The 20,962-nt window shown below is 43.3% G+C and overlaps 1 protein-coding gene across 1 annotated transcript; it reads left to right on the top strand.

The window, feature by feature from the left end:
• The first annotated feature begins 41 nt into the window (after positions 1 to 41).
• Positions 42 to 19,039, top strand: LOC122933823 (zinc finger protein 883-like). The gene is made up of 2 exons (XM_044288872.1): positions 42 to 90; positions 16,426 to 19,039. The coding sequence occupies exon 2, from the start codon at positions 16,497 to 16,499 to the stop codon at positions 18,672 to 18,674; it is 2,178 nt and encodes a 725-aa protein (XP_044144807.1). The 5' UTR covers positions 42 to 90; positions 16,426 to 16,496; the 3' UTR covers positions 18,675 to 19,039.
• Positions 19,040 to 20,962: the final 1,923 nt, after the last annotated feature.

The raw sequence follows: 20,962 nt of genomic DNA on the forward strand, positions 1-20,962 counted from the left end.
TTAAAGTGGAGGATGAAGAAGAGCGGATGATGGGCGATCCCCCGTGTAAGAGTGAGGTGGAGGAGGACATTCCAGTCCATGTGACCACAGGTATAGAATAATAAATGGAGAAAGGGAATTGGGGGGTTTCTTCAGGTGAGGCTCCACCTTAGAGCTGCAGTAAAGGAGCACTCCGGGCAGTGACCCCTGTGTTATGTATAGGAGCCGAGGGAGTTGTGACTGCACAGACATCCTCTCCAGGATCTTCTCTCCATCCTTTCATGGTCCAGGCTGGACACTCTGCTTAGCATCAGGTTTTGGGAAGCACCAGCTGCGATAAACGGCTGCACTAATGGCCGGGGTCTGAGAAAACCCAGTTTAACCACTTCAAGGGAATGTGGCATCAGAAAATGACCTATTGTTTAAAAAAAAAATTTGGTGGTTATTTTTAATTTTCAATATCTACATGTAAACAAAAAACATAAAATCCTGCAGTTTTCGCACTGGCCACTAATAATAGACGCCACTTGGTCTGTACAGATCACTTTACTTCAGTTCCCTGCTGATCTATACACAGAGGTGATAACATTACAGGCAGGATTAGAATGACAGATTAGACAGGACCCACCATTCACAATAGGGGATATCACAGCTTATCTACTCCCTCCTGACCTCTGCACAGGTCACAGAGCTTGCCTAGAAAACTCTCCCATAGAAGTCAGTGAGGTCCCCTCTTGACCATTCTTTCTATGGCTATGGGGCTGCCGTAAAGCAACTTTTTTAATGCTTTGTCAGTGCTGTCAGGAACAGCTCAGGCAAGATGGCCGGCCCACAATCATGTTCATGAAAAAGAATTTGAAAAAATCTGCAATAAGAAAATAGAAACATAAAAACAAAAGATGTGTTACTATCTGGTTGTACTTGGCGGATAAAAGTTTTGGTAACCACATTTCATTTAAGCTTCACAGTTCATGTTGATAGAGGGCCGCCTGTGTCACTTGTCTTCAGCCTTAACTCTGTAAATCTCAGGCTGATGGATTTATACTGAAAAAAGCATCGACACATGTAGTAATGGCTGTTATACCTCAGGTAGGTGTCATCAGATGCCGGGTGTTATAGATGACATTACTTCTACACTATAAAGGCTGGAGACATGTAGTAATGGCTGTTATACCTCAGGTAGGTGACATCAGATGCCGGGTGTTATAGATGACATTACTTCTACACTATAAAGGCACCGGAGACATGTAGTAATGGCTGTTATACTTCAGGTAGGTGTCATCAGATGCCGGGTGTTATAGATGACATTACTACTACACTATAAAGGCTGGAGACATGTAGTAATGGCTGTTATACCTCAGTTAGGTGTCATCAGATGCCGGGTGTTATAGATGACATTACTACTACACTATAAAGGCTGGAGACATGTAGTAATGGCTGTTATACCTCAGGTAGGTGTCATCAGATGCCGGGTGTTATAGATGACATTACTACTACACTATAAAGGCTGGAGACATGTAGTAATGGCTGTTATACCTCAGGTAGGTGTCATCAGATGCCGGGTGTTATAGGTGACATTACTTCTACACTATAAAGGCAGGAGACATGTAGTAATGGCTGTTATACCTCAGGTAGGTGTCATCAGATGTCGGGTGTTATAGATGACATTACTTCTACACTATAAAGGCTGGAGACATGTAGTAATGGCTGTTATACCTCAGGTAGGTGTCATTAGATGCCGGGTGTTATAGGTGACATTACTACTACACTATAAAGGCTGGAGACATGTAGTAATGGCTGTTATACCTCAGGTAGGTGTCATCAGATGCCGGGTGTTATAGGTGACATTACTACTACACTATAAAGGCTGGAGACATGTAGTAATGGCTGTTATACCTCAGGTAGGTGTCATCAGATGCCAGGTGTTATAGATGACATTACTTCTACACTATAAAGGCTGCAGACATGTAATAATGGCTGTTATACCTCAGGTAGGTGTCATCAGATGCCGGGTGTTATAGATGACATTACTTCTACACTATAAAGGCTGGAGACATGTAGTACTGGCTGTTATACCTCAGGTAGGTGTCATCAGATGCCGGGTGTTATAGATGACATTACTTCTACACTATAAAGGCTGGAGACATGTAGTAATGGCTGTTATACCTCAGGTAGGTGTAATCAGATGCCGGGTGTTATAGATGACATTACTACTACACTATAAAGGCTGGAGACATGTAGTAATGGCTGTTATACCTCAGGTAGGTGTCATCAGATGCCGGGTGTTATAGATGACATTACTACTACACTATAAAGGCTGGAGACATGTAGTAATGGCTGTTATACCTCAGGTAGGTGTCATCAGATGCCGGGTGTTATAGATGACATTACTACTACACTATAAAGGCTGGAGACATGTAGTAATGGCTATTATACCTCAGGTAGGTGACATCAGATGCCGGGTGTTATAGATGACATTACTACTACACTATAAAGGCTGGAGACATGTAGTAATGGCTGTTATACCTCAGGTAGGTGTCATCAGATGCCGGGTGTTCTGAATAAAAGCCTTTAGGGCGCCAGTAGTGGTTGAATTATAATGGTGGTTTTAGCTAGTTGAGTGTGTAGTAGGTTTTTGCATCAGCGTTATAATTGAAAACAGGGGAGTGAAGGTAAAGGGATGTGTGTAGAGATATTAATGTGTAGGATAAAAGTGTGTGTATATATATATATATATATATATATACATACACACACATATGTTAAAAATCTGCATAAAAGATCAAATGATTGTGTACATATATATAAATTCTGCTGATAGGATAAAAAAGGATAAAAATTGTACACATAAGTGGGATCACTGCATACCGTCTCGAGTGCCTGAGAGGCCGTGTTCTGCAGTATCGTACACAGTGTAGTGTGGTACAGTTTAGGCGAATCAAATAGGTAAAAAAATAATTGTTTAAAAGGATACCAATACATCTATTAATGTGGTATCGTAGGTAAATTACTCACTTCACGAGGGGGGCGGTTTACTAGGATAAGCATAATACACCTGTAAACCGAGTACCCCCTCAGCCTGGATCGCTTCTAGAGTTTTAACGGATGAAGGCAGCCAATCACACGGGTGCTTCTCTTCAAAGGTCTTTATTGCATGTACATAATATCCGGCTCAACGCGTTTCGGGACAGGCACGTCCCTTTATCAGGAGCAATAGTGTCTCTGTGTGTGGTCACAGGTATTTATACCCTAAATGATTGTTAAAATGGCCACTAATTGTCAAAAGGGCGCCAAAATTGTATTGGGGGACCGCCCATGTATGGTAAAGGGCGTTTCTATCTAATCTGTGCAGTCGGCCGGAAGGGGGAGTGTCCGGCCGCGGTCTTTTTTTCTTTTCTTCCATGACCGGAAGTTTGATGTGCTCCATGCTGAAGTGCATTGTAGCTTCTGGGCGTAGCGGCGTCTGGACTGTATCAGGGGGACCGCCCATGTGAGCTGGAGGGCGTCTCTCGCCGATTAGTGTAGCCGGCCGGAAGGGGGAGTGTGCACGGCTTGCGCTTTTTGCGTATGACCGGAAGTTTGGTGCGTTCCAAACTGGAACGCATGGTAGCGTCCAGTCCGGTGATGGTTTCCTTGGTGTCTTTCTAGGGGCGGTGCATGTAACCGGAAGTTCGGCTTTGCGTTCCATGCTGGAACGCATATTGGGCTTCCGGTTTTAGCGATCTTTACTTTCTCTATTTGTATATATATTTATTGCTGTTTGGACTATCAGGTCAGGTCAAGCTTCATGATTAGGGAGCATTGTGTATAGTGGGGTGGAGTCCTCTATAGGGTATAAAAACAAGGCTTTTCAGTGTCAAAGTAAGATTTGTGGTGTCAGGTAGGTGACATCAGATGCCGGGTGTTATAGGTGACATTACTACTACACTATAAAGGCAGGAGACATGTAGTAATGGCTGTTATACCTCAGGTAGGTGACATCAGATGCCGGGTGTTATAGATGACATTACTTCTACACTATAAAGGCTGGAGACATGTAGTAATGGCTGTTATACTTCAGGTAGGTGTCATCAGATGCCGGGTGTTATAGGTGACATTACTACTACACTATAAAGGCTGGAGACATGTAGTAATGGCTGTTATACCTCAGGTAGGTGACATCAGATGCCGGGTGTTATAGATGACATTACTTCTACACTATAAAGGCAGGAGACATGTAGTAATGGCTGTTATACCTCAGGTAGGTGACATCAGATGCCGGGTGTTATAGATGACATTACTTCTACACTATAAAGGCAGGAGACATGTAGTAATGGCTGTTATACCTCAGGTAGGTGTCATCAGATGCCGGGTGTTATAGATGACATTAATTCTACACTATAAAGGCTGGAGACATGTAGTAATGGCTGTTATACCTCAGGTAGGTGTCATCAGATGCCGGGTGTTATAGATGACATTAATTCTACACTATAAAGGCTGGAGACATGTAGTAATGGCTGTTATACCTCAGGTAGGTGACATCAGATGCCGGGTGTTATAGGTGACATTACTACTACACTATAAAGGCTGGAGACATGTAGTATTGGCTTTAAAAAGATGATAATCCCCTACCACCACAGTTTCCTGTTCTGCTGGATAGGAGGATGTGTGGAGAGCCTGTCAAGGGCTGCAGAGTGAGTTACCAGGTATGGCATAAGTCTCCTCTAGGAGCCGCCTTCTATATCTGGGTGTCATGTAATACTTATTTCCCAGCTCCGACTGAAGTCTGGTGAATGGAGCATGCCGTCCCTGGATGACTCCTACTTGGCGGTGTCCATCCGGGTGAGCATTGGTGGTCCATCAGAACCTGATGCTAGATGTCTGGCACCTTTTTTCTGATCAGGCCGTGCTATGAGAGTAAGGGACTGGATATCTCCCCATGTGATTAGGACCAGAAGCAGGAATCCGCTCGCCAGAAGTGGAGCATTTAACTACAGAGGGGTGCAGTGGAAGTGGCACACTTAGTTTTTAGGTCTGATTCTACATTTATAAGACCTACATTCCGAATACTGCACATTTTTCTCAAAAGAACCCAGCCAGCCTACATCTCTTCATGGAATGTTCACTCCACTTTGCTGACAAGATGTCTGAGAAGGAGAGTGCTGAGCGTGCTAATGGCCCCAAGAGCCATGGCTCTAAATGGGTAGTCCCTGGAAGGGTTAAGAGGGGTGTTTTACACTATTTATTTTGGGAAGCGGAGCAAACTGCTGGCTTGAGGATATGTGTTTTCAGCTAGGCTCTGGAGGCTTTTGTCTATCTAAGCTCCAATCTACTGTCATATGTTTCATTTGACCATCAGGAGGATGCCCTTTGCGATGAAGACCCAATTTTTGTCTTTGGGGCTTGGTTTGGAGCTGCCTACAACCTTTTTGGACTACCCGACCCGGTTCAGGCCTACAGAGTGGGGAATGATTTGGCCTCAGCCTCCTGCACCTAGCGGTCAGTGCTAGGGAGACCACCCGGTGCTCTGATGCTTTATGTACCTGGCCGTCTGCACATCTTGCGCCTCTGTATCGGAGGATTGCTATGGAGAGAAAGGCAGGGCTTGTGACGGTGATGTGGTGAACCTACACATTCAGTGGGACCGCCATCTTGGATTGCTCTGTGGTATTGGTTGGGAGAGGGCCTGCCCGAGAGAGAGGGACCTCTAGAAATGTTGTTGCAGCACCTGGATTTGTACTGCTCTATACTCTTCTTCTGCTTTTGACCCGGATACCTGGACTGTTGTTTCAGAAAGGGTAGGTTATGTTTCAACAGCTGAGCAAGGGATAGCAGACTCCCACAATACCAGAATCCATCTTCCTGCACACCATTGTCTATGGTCACCACCCCTGCTGGCCCAGTCCTCCCCACTGCCCGGAGTTGTCTATCCCTCCCCACACAGATTTTTTTTCTCCTGCGATAAAAGGCACTGAAGGGGTTCCTTAAGTTCCCATCTGCATTAAAGATTTTATTTTATTTTTGCTCCTGCAAGCCCATAGCTCTCCTCACAGCTCCATCTTGTGGCCACTTACTAGCAGGGCAGTCTACTTCATTTTTCTTGAGGCTTTTGGGGAGTTCTCTTCCATACTACTCATATGTAGCTCCCCATGCATAAGAGGGGTCTCCCCCTGTGATCAAACGTCTCATGAACCTCAGCTGAAACCTGGTGCACTCTGGAAGTTTGTGACAAGCCAGTAGCTTATGGGGTCTGTAATATGACAAACCCCACCGCCACTACATAACCGATATAACCTGGTCAAGAGTGGTCCTTCAAAACCTAGTGTCTCCTCTTCTCAGGCTAATGATGACAACCTGGATCATTTAGTCACAAATAATACATAAACCTTCAGTGTTTCTAACCAGCAACCATCTTCACTACCTAGAAAGATGTCGCCCCCAAACCTAGAGCCACAAGTTTCCCCAACAGACACCTCAGACGGGGATGATTCCGCATCTTACCTTCCGATTTCCTGCTCTTTTCTCAGTCAAGCGTTGACAAAAGCTGTGGTGTCAGTAAGGAAAGAACTCCAAGACCTCAATGCGGAAGTTAGACAGATTGGAAATAGAGACTACCCAGTCTCAGATTGTGGACACGTTCAGACGAGCGTATTTACAATGAATATAGAGTCCAGATTTTATGTTCCGGAATCCGCTGCTAATCTTAATGAGTAGAGCTATTCACATGGGCGTATAATTTCTGTCAGTATTTGAAATCCGCAGCATGTCCGAGTTACAGTCTGTGAAGTGCATAAATAATGAAGGAAGGAGAAAATACACATGGAAATCCTGATGCAAATACTGATGGTATATCATCAGGAATCCTAAGCCAAAATACTGACGGATCTCTACGCTCGTTTGAAAGTGGCCCGTCTCTTACAATAAAGCTTCTACAACCTCCTGGCAGAAATGTCAATCCTATTTTACCGATATAGCTTACTGGTTGGAGGACCAAGACAGCAGGGGACGAGAAACAATTTATGCATTAGAGGTCTGATGAGACATTCCTTCTCGAGATCCTGCTTGATTCGGTCAAACAAATATTCATTCTGTTCCTTGGCGACTCCTAATCCCACACCATTGCTATTGAAAGGGCCGACTGTGCTCTTCGAGCTAAGCCTAAACCCTCTGTCCCTCCCAGGGACATTATTTGTAGACTTATGTGCTCTAGAGAGTGAGATGGCATTTTGAGAGAAGTAAGAACTAAAGAACCTATCGTGTTTGTGGGAGCCACTCTTTCTTTTCCAGGACCTCTCTCCTGTAACACTGTCTAGGTGACTTCCGCTCAGACCCCTAACAGAGGAATTGAAACATCACAAGCTACCTTACCACTGGCTCTTCCCTTTTGGGCTCTCCTTTCAACTTGAGAAACAAGCGTGATGCAATCTGCAAATACGAGGATTTACCGGGGGTCCTGTCAGAGCTGGGCCTTGCAGGCCTAACTATTTCTAACTCAGAGGAATATGGTGATCTGGCCCCCTTACCTACCATCGCCCCGCCATCTCTGTGGGAAGTTGTTGCTCACGTTGACGCTTTTATTGCTTACTACATTGTTTGGTAATTCTGCCTTCCTTCACCAGTTTCTCCTAATGCTGCTAATGGTGTTGCTCCCTGCTTTTGCTGATGTTACAGCTATAGATTACATTCCTGTTATGCCCCGGAGGGATTGTTTCCACCATCATACAGGGTCACCCTGTCCCCAGGGTCACTCCTCTTTTTCACTATGGGTTCAATTAAAGTAGTCTCATTTAATGTCCAAGGCTTAACACCCCACAGAAACGCAGCCAGATCTTTATGTCGCTCCGTGAGGAGAAAGTTGATGAGGTTCTCCTTCAAGAAACTCATTTAAGGTTTAAACATGTTCCAACCTAATCCACACACTATTTTCCTATCATGGTCCCACAGCACACACTCCTCCAGTAGTAGAGGAGTTAATATTGCTATGTGATGCCAAGGCCCATTTCACTTAACTGCTAAAGAACAAGACCCAGAGGGTAGATATATTTTCCTCAAAGGTCACATAGCTAACATTAAAATCACTTTTATTAATGTGCAGGCCCCAAATGTAGCCCAAGTCCTATGGTTATTGGAGGTTTTGGAATAAGCTTCTCTCTTTGCCGAAGGTGTTGTGATTCTTGGTGGAGATTCGAATGTCTCAATAGAACCCTTCCTCTCTTCATTTGAGAGACATTTGAAGAACCTTTTAACCCTTTCCAGAGAGACTTTACCTTTTTCTCCTATAGACATCTGATGTACCACTGACTCAATTATCTGTTTATCTCTGAGTCGGCGTTGTCATTTATCTCTCAACCCCAAATAGGTGCATTCACGCTCCTGGATCATGCCCCAATCACATTAACACTTCATGTACAATCCCTCCCTATGAAAGCTTATACTTAACAAAATGATTCTACAAGACCCTAAATATACACCCACAATTCGCAGTGCTATATCTGATTTTTTTTTTTTTACCATGAATGACACCCCAGGCATGCCTGCCACTATAATTTGGGAATCACACAAAGCAACCCTTAGAGGTACTTTTATTAGCCTATGCTCTGCATTGAAGAAACCGTGTGAGACGCAAGTTGACTCTCTGCTTTCAAGGATTACCACCCTAGAAAACATATGTAAATTCTCTGGGGCCTTTATTGCTCAGGAAGAACTTTTCGTCCTTAAAACCAAACTAAGGAACTTGTCCAACTAAAAAGCTGCTAAGGCATTCCACTTTTTGTAAATTTAAACACTATCTTCATGACAATAAAAAAAAAGAGAGAACTTCTTCATATAGGCCATTGAAGACCCCTTGGGCGTTAGTTATACTAAAATAAAGGTGCAGATCCGAAATAACTCTGTGCTTTGAATTTTGCATCTTTGCTTAAACACGTAACAGAGAAGATTTATTCTCTAAAACTGCCTTTTCTGCCCTGGATGGGTAGGAAAAATGTGCTCAAAACCTACTTTTTGCCAGAACTTTTATATGCCCTGCAAACTGTACCAATTATTCTCCCTAAAACCTTTTTCGCCAAATATGCAGGCACGGTACAACTTTTTTTTGTGGAGAAGTAACTGACCTAGATTGGCATACTCATACCTAACCCAAAAGAAGCACCAGGGAGGTTTTGCACTACTGGACCTCTACCAACACAGTCTTGCGATTCATTTTTTCCACTGGTTGGATTTGATCTCTAATTACCAGGCTAGGATCCAAATTCAAATGTAAAGGGCAATGCTCCAATCTCATTCTTCGCCTCTGCTTTGGACATCGCAAATTTCTGTCTCGACTGCACACTTGGTCAGCGACATTACAAAGGGGACCATTGCTGTGGTTCCAGAATGGGAAGCTGAGTTAGGATGTCTCGGCACTATATCCCCAATAATGCCATTAGGTGTCCTTCCATTACTACAAGCTCAAGGCCATAGAGAGTTGACCTTTCCCTGGACGAAACTGATGCCCACCCCAATATCTCAACTACCAAACCTCTCTCGTACATTCGATTTGGCTCCCCTTCTTACAGAGGAAGATCGAAACTGCGTGACTTTCTTACACTTGCTTGATTTCCGTTCAGTGGGACACTCATTTTTGAGGTCTTCGTTCATGCCTCTCAGGGGCATGTAATTGGTTGGAATTGCCTCCTGGCTACCTCGCACAGATTCAATTTCTAACATTTACAATAATCTTGCACACTCAGCAACCTAAACCTTATGTGCGCGAGTGGGAGAGCAAACTTTTATATACTTTCTGTGACTTGGAGGTTTGAACCATGTGTAAGAATTCCCATGGTTTTCTTCCATGTATTGGAATACTCTGGCATTCTTAAAGAAAGCTAACATCTCCCTGATGGATAATTGCTGGAGATGTGGAATCTCTGACGGAACTTACACACACACACCTTTGGATGGACTGCTCATTTATCTGCCCTTTTTGAAAATCTATAAGCGTGGAAAACGGAAGTAGAACCGTTGGATCGGCGCTGTCAGCAGGAGTCAAGGAAGTAAACTGGGTGATGAAGAACGTTACTTTTATTTCTTTGTCTACGCGTTTCAAGGGCTCAGCACCCTCTTCCTCAGGACAGTTACATATTCAATAGGAACACAAGACAAGGTTTTGAAATGTCTTCTGTTCCTGAAGAAGAGGGTGCTGAGCCCTTGAAATGCATAGACAAAGAAAAGTAACGTTCTTCATCACCCATTATGCTTCCTTGACTCCTGCTGACAGCGCCGATCCAACGGTTCTACTTCTGTTTTCCACGCTTATTTACTTACCTCTCCTGTACATCGCGCCTGCGGTGTGGGACTCCGAACCGGGGCAGCAGTCCAGTACCTCCGATTGCTGGTCGGACAGAAACCAGCAAGGCGTTCTACAGCTGTTGTCACTACTCACAACCGTATCTGGTAGGCACAACCATTACAGTAATTTATTCATACATTTAGACGGCAGCGCACATTAGGCACTGCCTCCTGTCTCTCTTTTTTGTCTTACACATTTACATTTTGAAAACTGCCACTTCACAAATCCAGAGGGTATGTGGAAGATCTCCGTCCATTCCACATAAAACCATCTTACTCTGGCTTCCTTCTACTGACTTTACTCCTGCCAGGAACTGCCTTATCACTTGATTTCTTCAGGCAGCCAAGTTATTAATTCCACTACATTGGAGGTCTTCAGACCCCCTACGATTGCTCAGTGGAGGAAGAAGGTTGATCAGCTCTTCTGATTGGAAAAACTTTATGGTTGGGAATCTAACACTAGACATCACTTTCTAAACACATGGAGCCCATGGATTGCCCACAATAGTTTCTAAAGGCAAAGAAGCATATTCCCTTACAATTACTCAGGGTGAACCCTTACCTACTGACTGCCATGCCTTTGTTCTAAGTTATTTTTCTTTTTCATGTTTTTTGGTTATAATTTCCAGGTACCTATGCAGATCTCCATTAGGTTGTGATGTATTATTACTGACGGGACTGTACAATTCATTTTTACGACATCCTTTTGTATTTCTATCCTTTGTACTGTTGTCATACCTTCCCGTTTATACTATTGTAGATAATACCTGTACATTGTTAATGTTTTTTGTTTGTTTTTTGAAAACTTAATATAGAATTGAAGAGAGGTTTATTTATTTCATGGGTTAGATGAAATGCTTTTATTTTGTTGTTGTCAGGGAACCAGGGGGGCTGTTTCGCATCGGGTTTGCAGGCGCAGGGTGGCGGGCGCAGATAGCTCCTCCTCTTCCTCCTGACAGGACACCTGACGTCAATGTGGCCAGTGCGCCTGCGCGAGTTTCATTTAACATCCATCCGGTGTTTCATGTATCACTACTGAAACCCTACCGTGCCAACACCCTTGTGGGCAGAGTGTCCAGGCCACCCGCTCCCATTCAGGTGGATAACAATGATGAATATGAAGTCCAGGGGATCTTGGACTCCCGCAGACGCCGTGGAGTCTTGGAATACCTTGTCCACTGGAAGGGATATGGGCCAGAGGAGCATTCCTGGGAACCAGCAGGTAACCTTCATGCAGACGCCAAGGTCCGCGCATTCCACAGGGCTCATCCTGATCGGCCATCCCAGGTTCGCGTCCGGCGGCCGCTCCTTGGTGGGGGGCTCTGTCAGGGAACCAGGGGGGCCGTTTCGCATCGGGTTTGCAGGCGCGGGCGGCGGGCGCAGATAGCTCCTCCTCTTCCTCCTGACAGGACACCTGACGTCAATGTGGCCAGTGCGCCTGCGCGAGTCGGACGCTGGGTGCGCGGTACACAAGCCGCGTGCGCGGGGATACGAGCGTAGTGCACATGCTCCATTCCAGACCACAGGTGCTATTCAGGCTGGGGGAGGGCTTCAGCCTCCGTCACCGCCGTCAGCCTTATGATTGGCTTCTGACTAAGGAAGCCTCCTGGTTGCCCGGCAACCAGGGTGGCGGTCCTGGGTTCACTGTGTACTTAAAGCCAGTCAGAGCCTTGACTCATTGCTGAGTTATTCAACCTTATGGTGAACACCCAGCTCCCTCCCGTGAACCTGTTGTTTAATCTGACTTCCCAGCTACCGACTCCTTGCCTGTTTCCTCGATTACGATTTCTGCTGCCCGCCACGACCCGGAACTGGAACCGACTACCCGATTGGATTGACCTTTTTTGTACTACGCTAATTTTTGGGATTATTTCGTCCCTGCCAAAGGATTCCATACCTGATCCACTATTCCAGTCCTGACAGTTGTAGATGTAAGACCAACATCTAACAAGAAACTTGGCTTACACCATTGTATAAGCAGTGTGTGGATAAGGTTATGGAGGTATAATCCCTGTCTCCCATTCAGAACATTAGACATGATGGAAGTATCTACCACGTTTAAAGCTTTTAAGAAAATGTTTACACATTATCTGGGAAGTTAGTATCTTCTATTACTTTTATCCGACTCTGCCTCCTCTGATGAGGACCGTCACAGAGAAATGTTTGGGGACTTTTCTTCAGAAGACATGAATACTTTGCTCAGAGCAATTAGTGCTACTATGAAGTTAAATGAGACTAAAGAACAGAAGTCGGTGCAGGATGATATATTTGGGGATCTTCGGCCAAGAAAACCTACAGTTTTTCCTGTTTAATTCCAACATCAGATCCCTTATTCAGAGGAAATGGAAAAAGCTGAATAGGCTTTTTTTTTTCTTTTTTATTATTCCCAGGCCTGGTAAACATAAATATCCTTTTGATGAGGAGGAGTCTGCCTTCTGAGATAGGGCCACCAACAGTAGATGCCCCAGTGGCACAAATCTCCAAATACAGCAGCTTTACTGTTTGAGGATCTGAGTGCCTTGAAGGACCCCATGAATCTCAGGCCTGAGGAGTATTTCATTTATTGTGAAGATGGCTGTCTGTTTGGATCAATTCTGGATGACATCTTAGACAATGCCCCTGACAAAAGTATAGACATTCCATCAGATCCTTATTGCCACCATAACTGAGCATGCATACAGGTGTGGGTGAACGCGCAGTAGAGGTGCACGAATTTTCCATGCAGATTTTTGTGCATTTTGCCACCCAAACAGAACCAAAAACCGCAATAGATAATTACGTTTTTGGTGCGGATTTGATGCATTTTTACCACAGATCTCACCCTTCTTATGAAAAGGGTGAAATCAACACCCAAAACCGCAAACATAATTGACATGCTGCAGCTTTCTAAATACGCACGGCAGGTCAGTTTTTGCACGTAAGAAACAAGAGAATCTAGAACGTGTGCAGGTGGCCTGAGCGAGGTTAATTTCAGAAAACAAGACACAGGTACCCAAGAGGAGAAAAAAAATCAAAAAGATTTGCATAAGAGTTAGTCGAAAAGTTAAAAGACAAAGTATTGTAGCAGTGATACCTTTATTGGAGCTTTCAGAGCACAGAGGCTTTGTCATCAAGCAGTATCCAAATAAGTGACTGTGAGAAAGGCACAAGACTTGGTACAGATGTTACAGACACTTGTACATGGGGTGATACATCACCAAGATAAGACTGAGCAATAAAACTAACGTTACTCTTATACCGCATCTACATGGCACAAGAGTAGCCGATTGTCGGGAACAAAGTGTTCCTGTCACGGTCCCTCCCATGACAGAGGTCAGAAGATCTGAGAGACTGGCTGCGCGTGAGGTTATCTGACAGTCTCTCTGTTTTCACTTGTTGCAGTGCTGTTGGTAATGACCACACCTCTTGGCTCAGGTGCAGCTTGTGGTCATTACTGCTACTCTGTTTAGTCTTGACTTCATACCATGCCGTTGATATTATCTGCCTGGAGTTGGAAGAGCTAGTGTGTGGTTCTCATCTAAGTCCCTGCTCACCCATTTTCTATTGAAGATAACTGTACCTTTCTTTGTATTTTGTTGTTCTCAATTGCTCGTTATTTACTAGGCCTCAGGGAGACGCTGGTTCGTTCATCTGGGAAGGAACCAGTAGTCTCAGACCCTGTCACTACTCCTAGGGATTTTCAGGGTTACTAGGGCCTAGGTTTAGGGTGTATGAATATTCCCACCTTCAGGGTCTATTCATACTGACAGGAGTCAGGGCTAGGTTTAGGGTTTCCTAGGTGGTCATCCGTTCTCTTTCCTTAGCCTTGAGGCCTAGTTCCTGGTCATTTCCCTACTGTGGTCATTCTGGTGTTTATCCCCTCCCCCCACATTGTGATAGTTCCTTCCTGACAGTGGGCTGCTCGTTAAGAGAATGTGAAGTGCTGCGTTTACATGTATCGATCACCTCCACAGTATAAGGATGAGTGATCACTACTGCTATCGCATGTCCCCATACAAAATCATTGCTCCTGGGCAGCAGATCACTTTTTAGACAGCACAATTTTCTGCTCGGGAATGATTACTGAGGCGTCCGCACCTCCGATCATTTCACCCGATGAACGAGCGAAGCTCATTGGGTGATCTGCGGCATCTTGAGACCGGCAGATTATCGTCGGAACGTTCATTCCCAATAATTGGCCCAGTATTTGGGCTGTGTAAATCCACCTTGACAGGTGGACAGGCAATGGGGGTTAAAGGAAATGTGTCACCACAATTTTATCTGCCGCTTAAAACCAGACCATAGCACATCACCTTTTTTCTAATCTGTTTTTATTTTCTGATTTCAGATTTTATTCTTTTTCTGAACATAATTATGGGGCTTTCTCTTGCCTGAGCTGCTCTTAAAGGGGTTATCCTCATGTTCTTTTTATTTCTTAATGGTTCCCCCTTCATATGATTAAACACTTTAACAATGATATGGCTGAAAATATTCCTCCCGGGCCAGCGCTGCGCTGATGCAAATAGGTTTCAGCCACTTCCTGGATCACTCGTCGTACATTTGACACGTGATCGTAGGCCGGTTACAACCTGCGATGTACATGGGTCAAGCAACATAAGGCACTGACTCAAATCCACCTCATCGATGCACGCGGTTTCGTTACTTATATATAGGGGTGAAATAGCGACTTACTTCCTCTTGTTACAGTTACCTTGCGGAAATTTGCACCTTGAATTTGGGCTAAATCCACAAGCAGATCCACAATATGCAAACTGCTGAAAGATAGCAGAAGTCCAAGAGTCAGCCTTGAGCCCCTTTCACACGGGCGAGAATTCTGCGCAGGTGCAATGCGTGAGGTGAACACATTGCACCCGCACTGAATCCGGACCCATTCACTATAATGGGGCTGTGCAGATGAGCGGTGATTTTCACGCATCACTTGTGCGTTGCATGAAAATCGCAGCATGTTCTACATTCAGAATTTTTCACACAACGCAGGTTCCATAGAAATAAATAGGGATGCGTGAAAATCACATTGCATCCGCAAGCAAGTGTGGATGCAATCCGATTTTCACGCATAGTTGCTAGGAGATGATGTTAGTAAATTGATCAAAGTCAATTTACTGTATTATTTTCCCTTATAACATGGTTATAAAGGAAAATAATAGCATTCTGCATACAGAATGCTTACTAAAATGTTGCTTGAGGGGTTAAAAAATAAATAAAAATTAACTCACCTCATCCTCTTGTTCGCGCAGCCGGCATAGTCTTCTTTCTTCATCTTTCAGGACCTGCAAAAGGACCTTTGATAATGATCTTCTATCTTCATTCAGCAGGACCTGCGCTGATGTCACCGCACTCACCACGTGATGAGCACGATTACGTCATCAAAGGTCCTTTTGCAGGTCCTGAAAGATGAAGAAAGAAGATGAAGAGTTAATTTTTATTTAATTTTTAACCCCTTAAGAAACATTTTAGTAAGCATTCTGTATTAGGAATGCTATTATTTTCCTTTATAACCATGTTATAAGGGAAAATAATAAAATATACAGAACACCGATCCCAAACCCGAACTTCAGTGTAGAAGTCAGGGTTCGGGTCTGGGTACCACATTCAATTTTTTCTCACGCGCGTGCAAAACGCATTGCACTCGCACGGAAAAACCTAAACATCGGAACGCAATCGCAGTCAAAACTGACTGCAATTGCGTGCCTACTCGTGCGGTTTTGCCGCAATGCACACACAACGCATCCGGAGCAAATCTGGGACGCCCGGTTGAAAGAGGCCTTAAAGTTCTGCTGCAGTTTCCATAGCAAATACAAAGAAAAGGAAGGGAAGGACATATTCCTCACATTCCTGCTGGATCCATTTCTGATTCTTGTGTAAAACACTTTATCTAGTGATGCTTGTGTCCCTCCAGCCTAAGGCCAGATTCATATGCGCTTATTACGGACATATTATCCATTTGTTTTATGCACATGTGTCCCGAACGCAGATTCAGCTGACATCAACTCACAGCATGATAGATACATGTGCACGTAATATCAATGGATTATGTGACTGTAATATGCTTGTGAATTTAGCCTTACTGAAATATTACAAATTTATCCATGTTTTTTTTGTATAGAAAGTAACAAAATCCATTTTGAATTCTAACAGAAAATCCCAGTAAGAAGCCTGAGAGAAACATCATATTATCTCTAGATTGTAAAGAAAAAGACAACAATGTCATGCAGTGCTCTTCAGGAGAAAACCAAGTTCCAATAATTGTGCATCCATTACTTCTCACTGCAGATCTGTCATACAATGCTCCTAATAACAGGGAACCTTCTCCTGACCAATCACAGGTTGATACCCCAAATATGGGGCAAAAAGGCAGTAAAAGGTTTCATTGTGGAGAATGTGGAAAACAGTTCACATATAGATCAGAACTTTCTTTACACAGAAGTAGTCACACAGGAGAGAAACCATTTTCATGTTCAGATTGTGGGATACATTTTAGATATAAATCAAATTGTGTTCAGCATAAGAGAAATCACACAGGAGAGAAACAGTATTCATGTTCAGAATGTGGTAAATGTTTTACCACAAAATCAAATCTTGATCAACATATAAGAAGTCACACAGGAGTGAAGCCGTTTTCATGTTCAGAATGTGGAAAATGTTTTACCAAGAAATCAGTTCTTGATCAACATAATAGAATTCACACAGGAGAGAAGCCATATTTATGTTCAGAATGTGGGAAATGTTTCACAGAAAAAAGAAATCTTACTACACATCAGAGAATTCACACAGGAGAGAAACCTTATTCATGTTCAGAATGTGGAAAATGTTTTTCACTCAAACTAAACCTTCGTCAACATAAGAGAATTCACACAGGGGAGAAGCCATATTCATGTTCAGAATGTGGGAAATGCTTTACTAGAAAATCAAGTCTTGTTAAACATGAGACAATTCACACAAAGCAGAAGCGGCATTCATGTTCAGAATGTGAGAAATGCTTTGCAGATAAATCTAATCTTGTTACACATACGATAATTCACACAAGAGAGAAGCCTTCTTCCTGTGTAAGAAGTGGGAAATGTTTTGCAGATCAATCACATCTTGTTACTTATGAGAGTCTTCACACCAGAGAAGAGCCATATTCATGTTCAAAATGTGGGAAATGCTTTAGAAGTAAATCAAAGCTTTTAAGACACGAGAGCATTCACACAGGAGAAAAACCATTTTCATGTCCAGAATGTGGGAAAACTTTTAAATATAAATCAAACTGTGATCAACATAAGAGATGTCACACAAGAGTGAAGCCATATTCATGTTCAGAATGTGGGAAATGTTTTACCACGAAATCAAATCTTGATCAACATGTAAGAATTCACACAGGAGTGAAGCCTTATTCATGTTCAGAATGTGGGAAATGTTTTACCAAGAAATCAAGTCTTGATCAACATAATAGAATTCACACAGGAGAGAAGCCATATTCATGTTCAGAATGTGGGAAATGTTTTACACTGAAAATAAGCCTTCATCAACATAATAGAATTCACACAGGAGAGAAGCCATATTCATGTTCAGAGTGTGGGAAATCTTTTACACTGAAAATAAGCCTTCGTCAACATAAGAGAATTCACACAGGAGAAAAGCCATATTCATGTTCAGAATGTGGGAAATGTTTCACAGAAAAAAAGAGTCTTACTAAACACCAGAGAATTCACACAGGAGAGAAACCATTTTCATGTTCAGAATGTGGGAAATGTTTTTCCTATAAATCAAGCCTTCGTATACATACGAAAATTCACACAGGAGAAAAGCCATATTCATGTTCAGAATGTGAGAAATGTTTTAAACATAAATCAGAGCTTTTAGAACACGAGAGACATCACACAGGAGTGAAGCCGTATTCATGTTCAGAATGTACAAAATGTTTTACCCAGAAATCACATCTTAATCAACATCAGAGAATTCACACAGGAGAGAAGCCATATTCATGTTCAGAATGTGGGAAATGTTTTACAAACAGATCAAGTCTTGTTCTACATGAGAGAATGCACACAGGAGAGAAGCCATATTCGTGTTCAGAATGTGGAAAATGTTTTACCAGAAAATCCGGTGTTGATCAACATAAGAGAATTCACACAGGGGAGAAGCCATGTTCATGTTCAGAATGTGGGAAATGTTTTACCAAGAAATCAGCTCTTGATCAACACAAGAAAATTCACACAGGAGAGAAACCGTATTCATGTTCAGAATGTGGGAAATGTTTTACAAAGAAATCATCTATTGATCGACATAAAAAAAGTCACATAGGAGAGAAGCCTTACCCATGTTCAGAATGTGGGAAAAGTTTTGCAAACGAATCAAGTCTTGTTCTACATCAGAAAAGTCACATGGAAGTGAAGACATTTTGATGTTTGCATACGAATAATGTTTTACAAGGAAATTAAATATTGAAACATCAGAGAATTGACATAAGAAACCGTATGAAATGTGGGAAATGTGAGAAAAATAGGACTTTATTCACATAAGAGCCTTATTTACTGTCAGAGCAGTGATGATAAATTGTCCCCATAAACCTTGCTTCTCTTTACTGTATTCACACATCCACCCTCACTGCAGAGTGACATAGTGTAAGGGGAAGGACTCCCCATGTAGATGTTTATGTAACATATGTGGACACATCAATATTTGATCTTCATACAATATATAAAGGTAAAAGTGATGGAATAGAAGAAAACAGTAATAATAAAGTAATGCACAGAGTAAATCTGACCAACAATATCTGCATGAATGTCCTCCCTGTGTTTGCGTTGGGTTTCCTCCAGGTTCTTTGCATTTGTCTCCCACCTCAAACATACTGAGCGGTTAGAGGCTTTGGCTGCTCTTTGTTTTCAGCAATGTGCTGGAAACAGTCACTTACTGATATAATGGCCCTGATTTACAAAGGCATCTGCACCAAAAATCTGTCTCAAACTGTGGCACAGAATTGGCACATCTAGGGTTACTACACTTTTTTCCAACATGCTCGATGAGGACCATAATTTTGGCACAATTCTGTCGTAAAAATCTCTCAAAGTAAGCCAACCAGTAGTTGGTATAGAGTCAGTGAAAAGTGTCTGTCCATACACCAGATTTATCATACAGCATGAGTCCCTCTGATAAATCTGGGGCAATATCCTTACAAGATCTGCTCTGAAGCTCTTAATATTATACTCAGGGGCACTGGGAACTTAAAGTGGCCCTGGAAAAAAAAAAAAACTAAAAGTGGCCCAATGTTCTAGACTAAGCAAAAGGCAGGGCAACACAAGTAGGCGCGACCAACAATACCATAGTGCAAAATACCATAAGATCAGAACCAAATACTAAAGTGCAGCATAATATATTGCCCCAAAAGTTGTCCCTCTGTGGTGGCCATCAATAGATGCCATTTTCTGTCCTCCTCCATCAGTTTAAGATATGACGCAAGGGGCTTAGCAGTTGAATTCAGGAGGGCATGTGTGGTCACTTGTGAGATCCATGAGTACCTGATTCTCACAGCGTTAATTACTGTTTAGAGCTCATTCTGTACCCAGCCAGCGGCAGAAGCAAGGACTGGGGGGGGGGTTGACGTGTGACCAGACCAGCCCTTCACTGAATAACAATAGGGATGGGTTGGGAAAATGCACAGGCAATTATCTGCTATGCTATTGAGGCCTTCACCGCAGATCTTCTAGGCACATTACATTAATGACTGTGTTGTTTCCAGCACATTTCTGACAATACAGAAAGAGCGACCAACCCTTTTAATCGGCTTACCTTAGTGGATGTTGGAGAATGATCTCCTAGATGACAGCACTGACTCCACTGCTCCACAACTGACCAAATGCTCTGTGTCCCCGGGTGAGAAAAGTGCATTACAGATGGTGGGGGTTATCATGTAAGAGACATAATAATCACCTGATCTATCATTTCCCGCTGTGGCTCGGATTCCTGGTGCTGCCTCTCTGTCAACTACAACTCCCAGCAGGCGTTTATTATAACCCTGATTCACACTTTATGGTCAGTATCTCATATCAGGATTGAAGACTAGGTCCACAACATGGAAGACGTGTAAATTTGTCCATTCTGCTGTTCTATGGTCATGTTCTTTTCCCATTACAAATATTGATAGAATATACTGAGCAGAATACACCAGTGTGAATGAGACTGTACTGTCCACTGGTCCCTTTATGAGAGGTTTTGTTTCCCGCTGTTCCATGGAGATCATGCACGGCCAGTTTCACATCTCCCCCAGCATCTTCATGGGGTTTACAGCCAGGATTTTTTCTGACCATTCCATGGTGGGTTTCTTGCTATGTGTAACAGGCAGTGGGTGTGGACCCAGTGTGCTAACTAACCAGTTTGACTTTGGACTAAACTTAAGTGAGTTGCCCTGGCTGTTCCCTGCTTCTCACCCTTATCCCCTGTACAGGGATCTGAACTTCGCAGTGGGAACCAACCAACTCGCTTCCTCCTGGTGTAGTTGGCGGCTGACCCATGGGGGTCAGAGAAGCACCAAGGAATCAGGCAAGATGTAGTCTGAATACAGTCCAAGGTCTGGGCAAGCTGAGTATGTGTATATTCTAGATAAAAATTCCAAGGTCGGGGCAGGTGGCAAAGAGCAGGATCAAGTCAGTCAAGAGATCACATCTTTGCTGGTTACTAGACAGTAGACAACCTT

This window comes from Bufo gargarizans, chromosome 4, assembly GCF_014858855.1.
Source record: "Bufo gargarizans isolate SCDJY-AF-19 chromosome 4, ASM1485885v1, whole genome shotgun sequence".
NCBI classification, from domain to species: Eukaryota; Metazoa; Chordata; class Amphibia; order Anura; family Bufonidae; genus Bufo; species Bufo gargarizans.

What these genes read in the sequence shown, in the direction of transcription:
- LOC122933823 (XM_044288872.1), top strand. Translation starts at nt 16,497, where the DNA reads ATGCAGTGCTCTTCAGGAGAAAACCAAGTTCCAATAATTGTGCATCCA.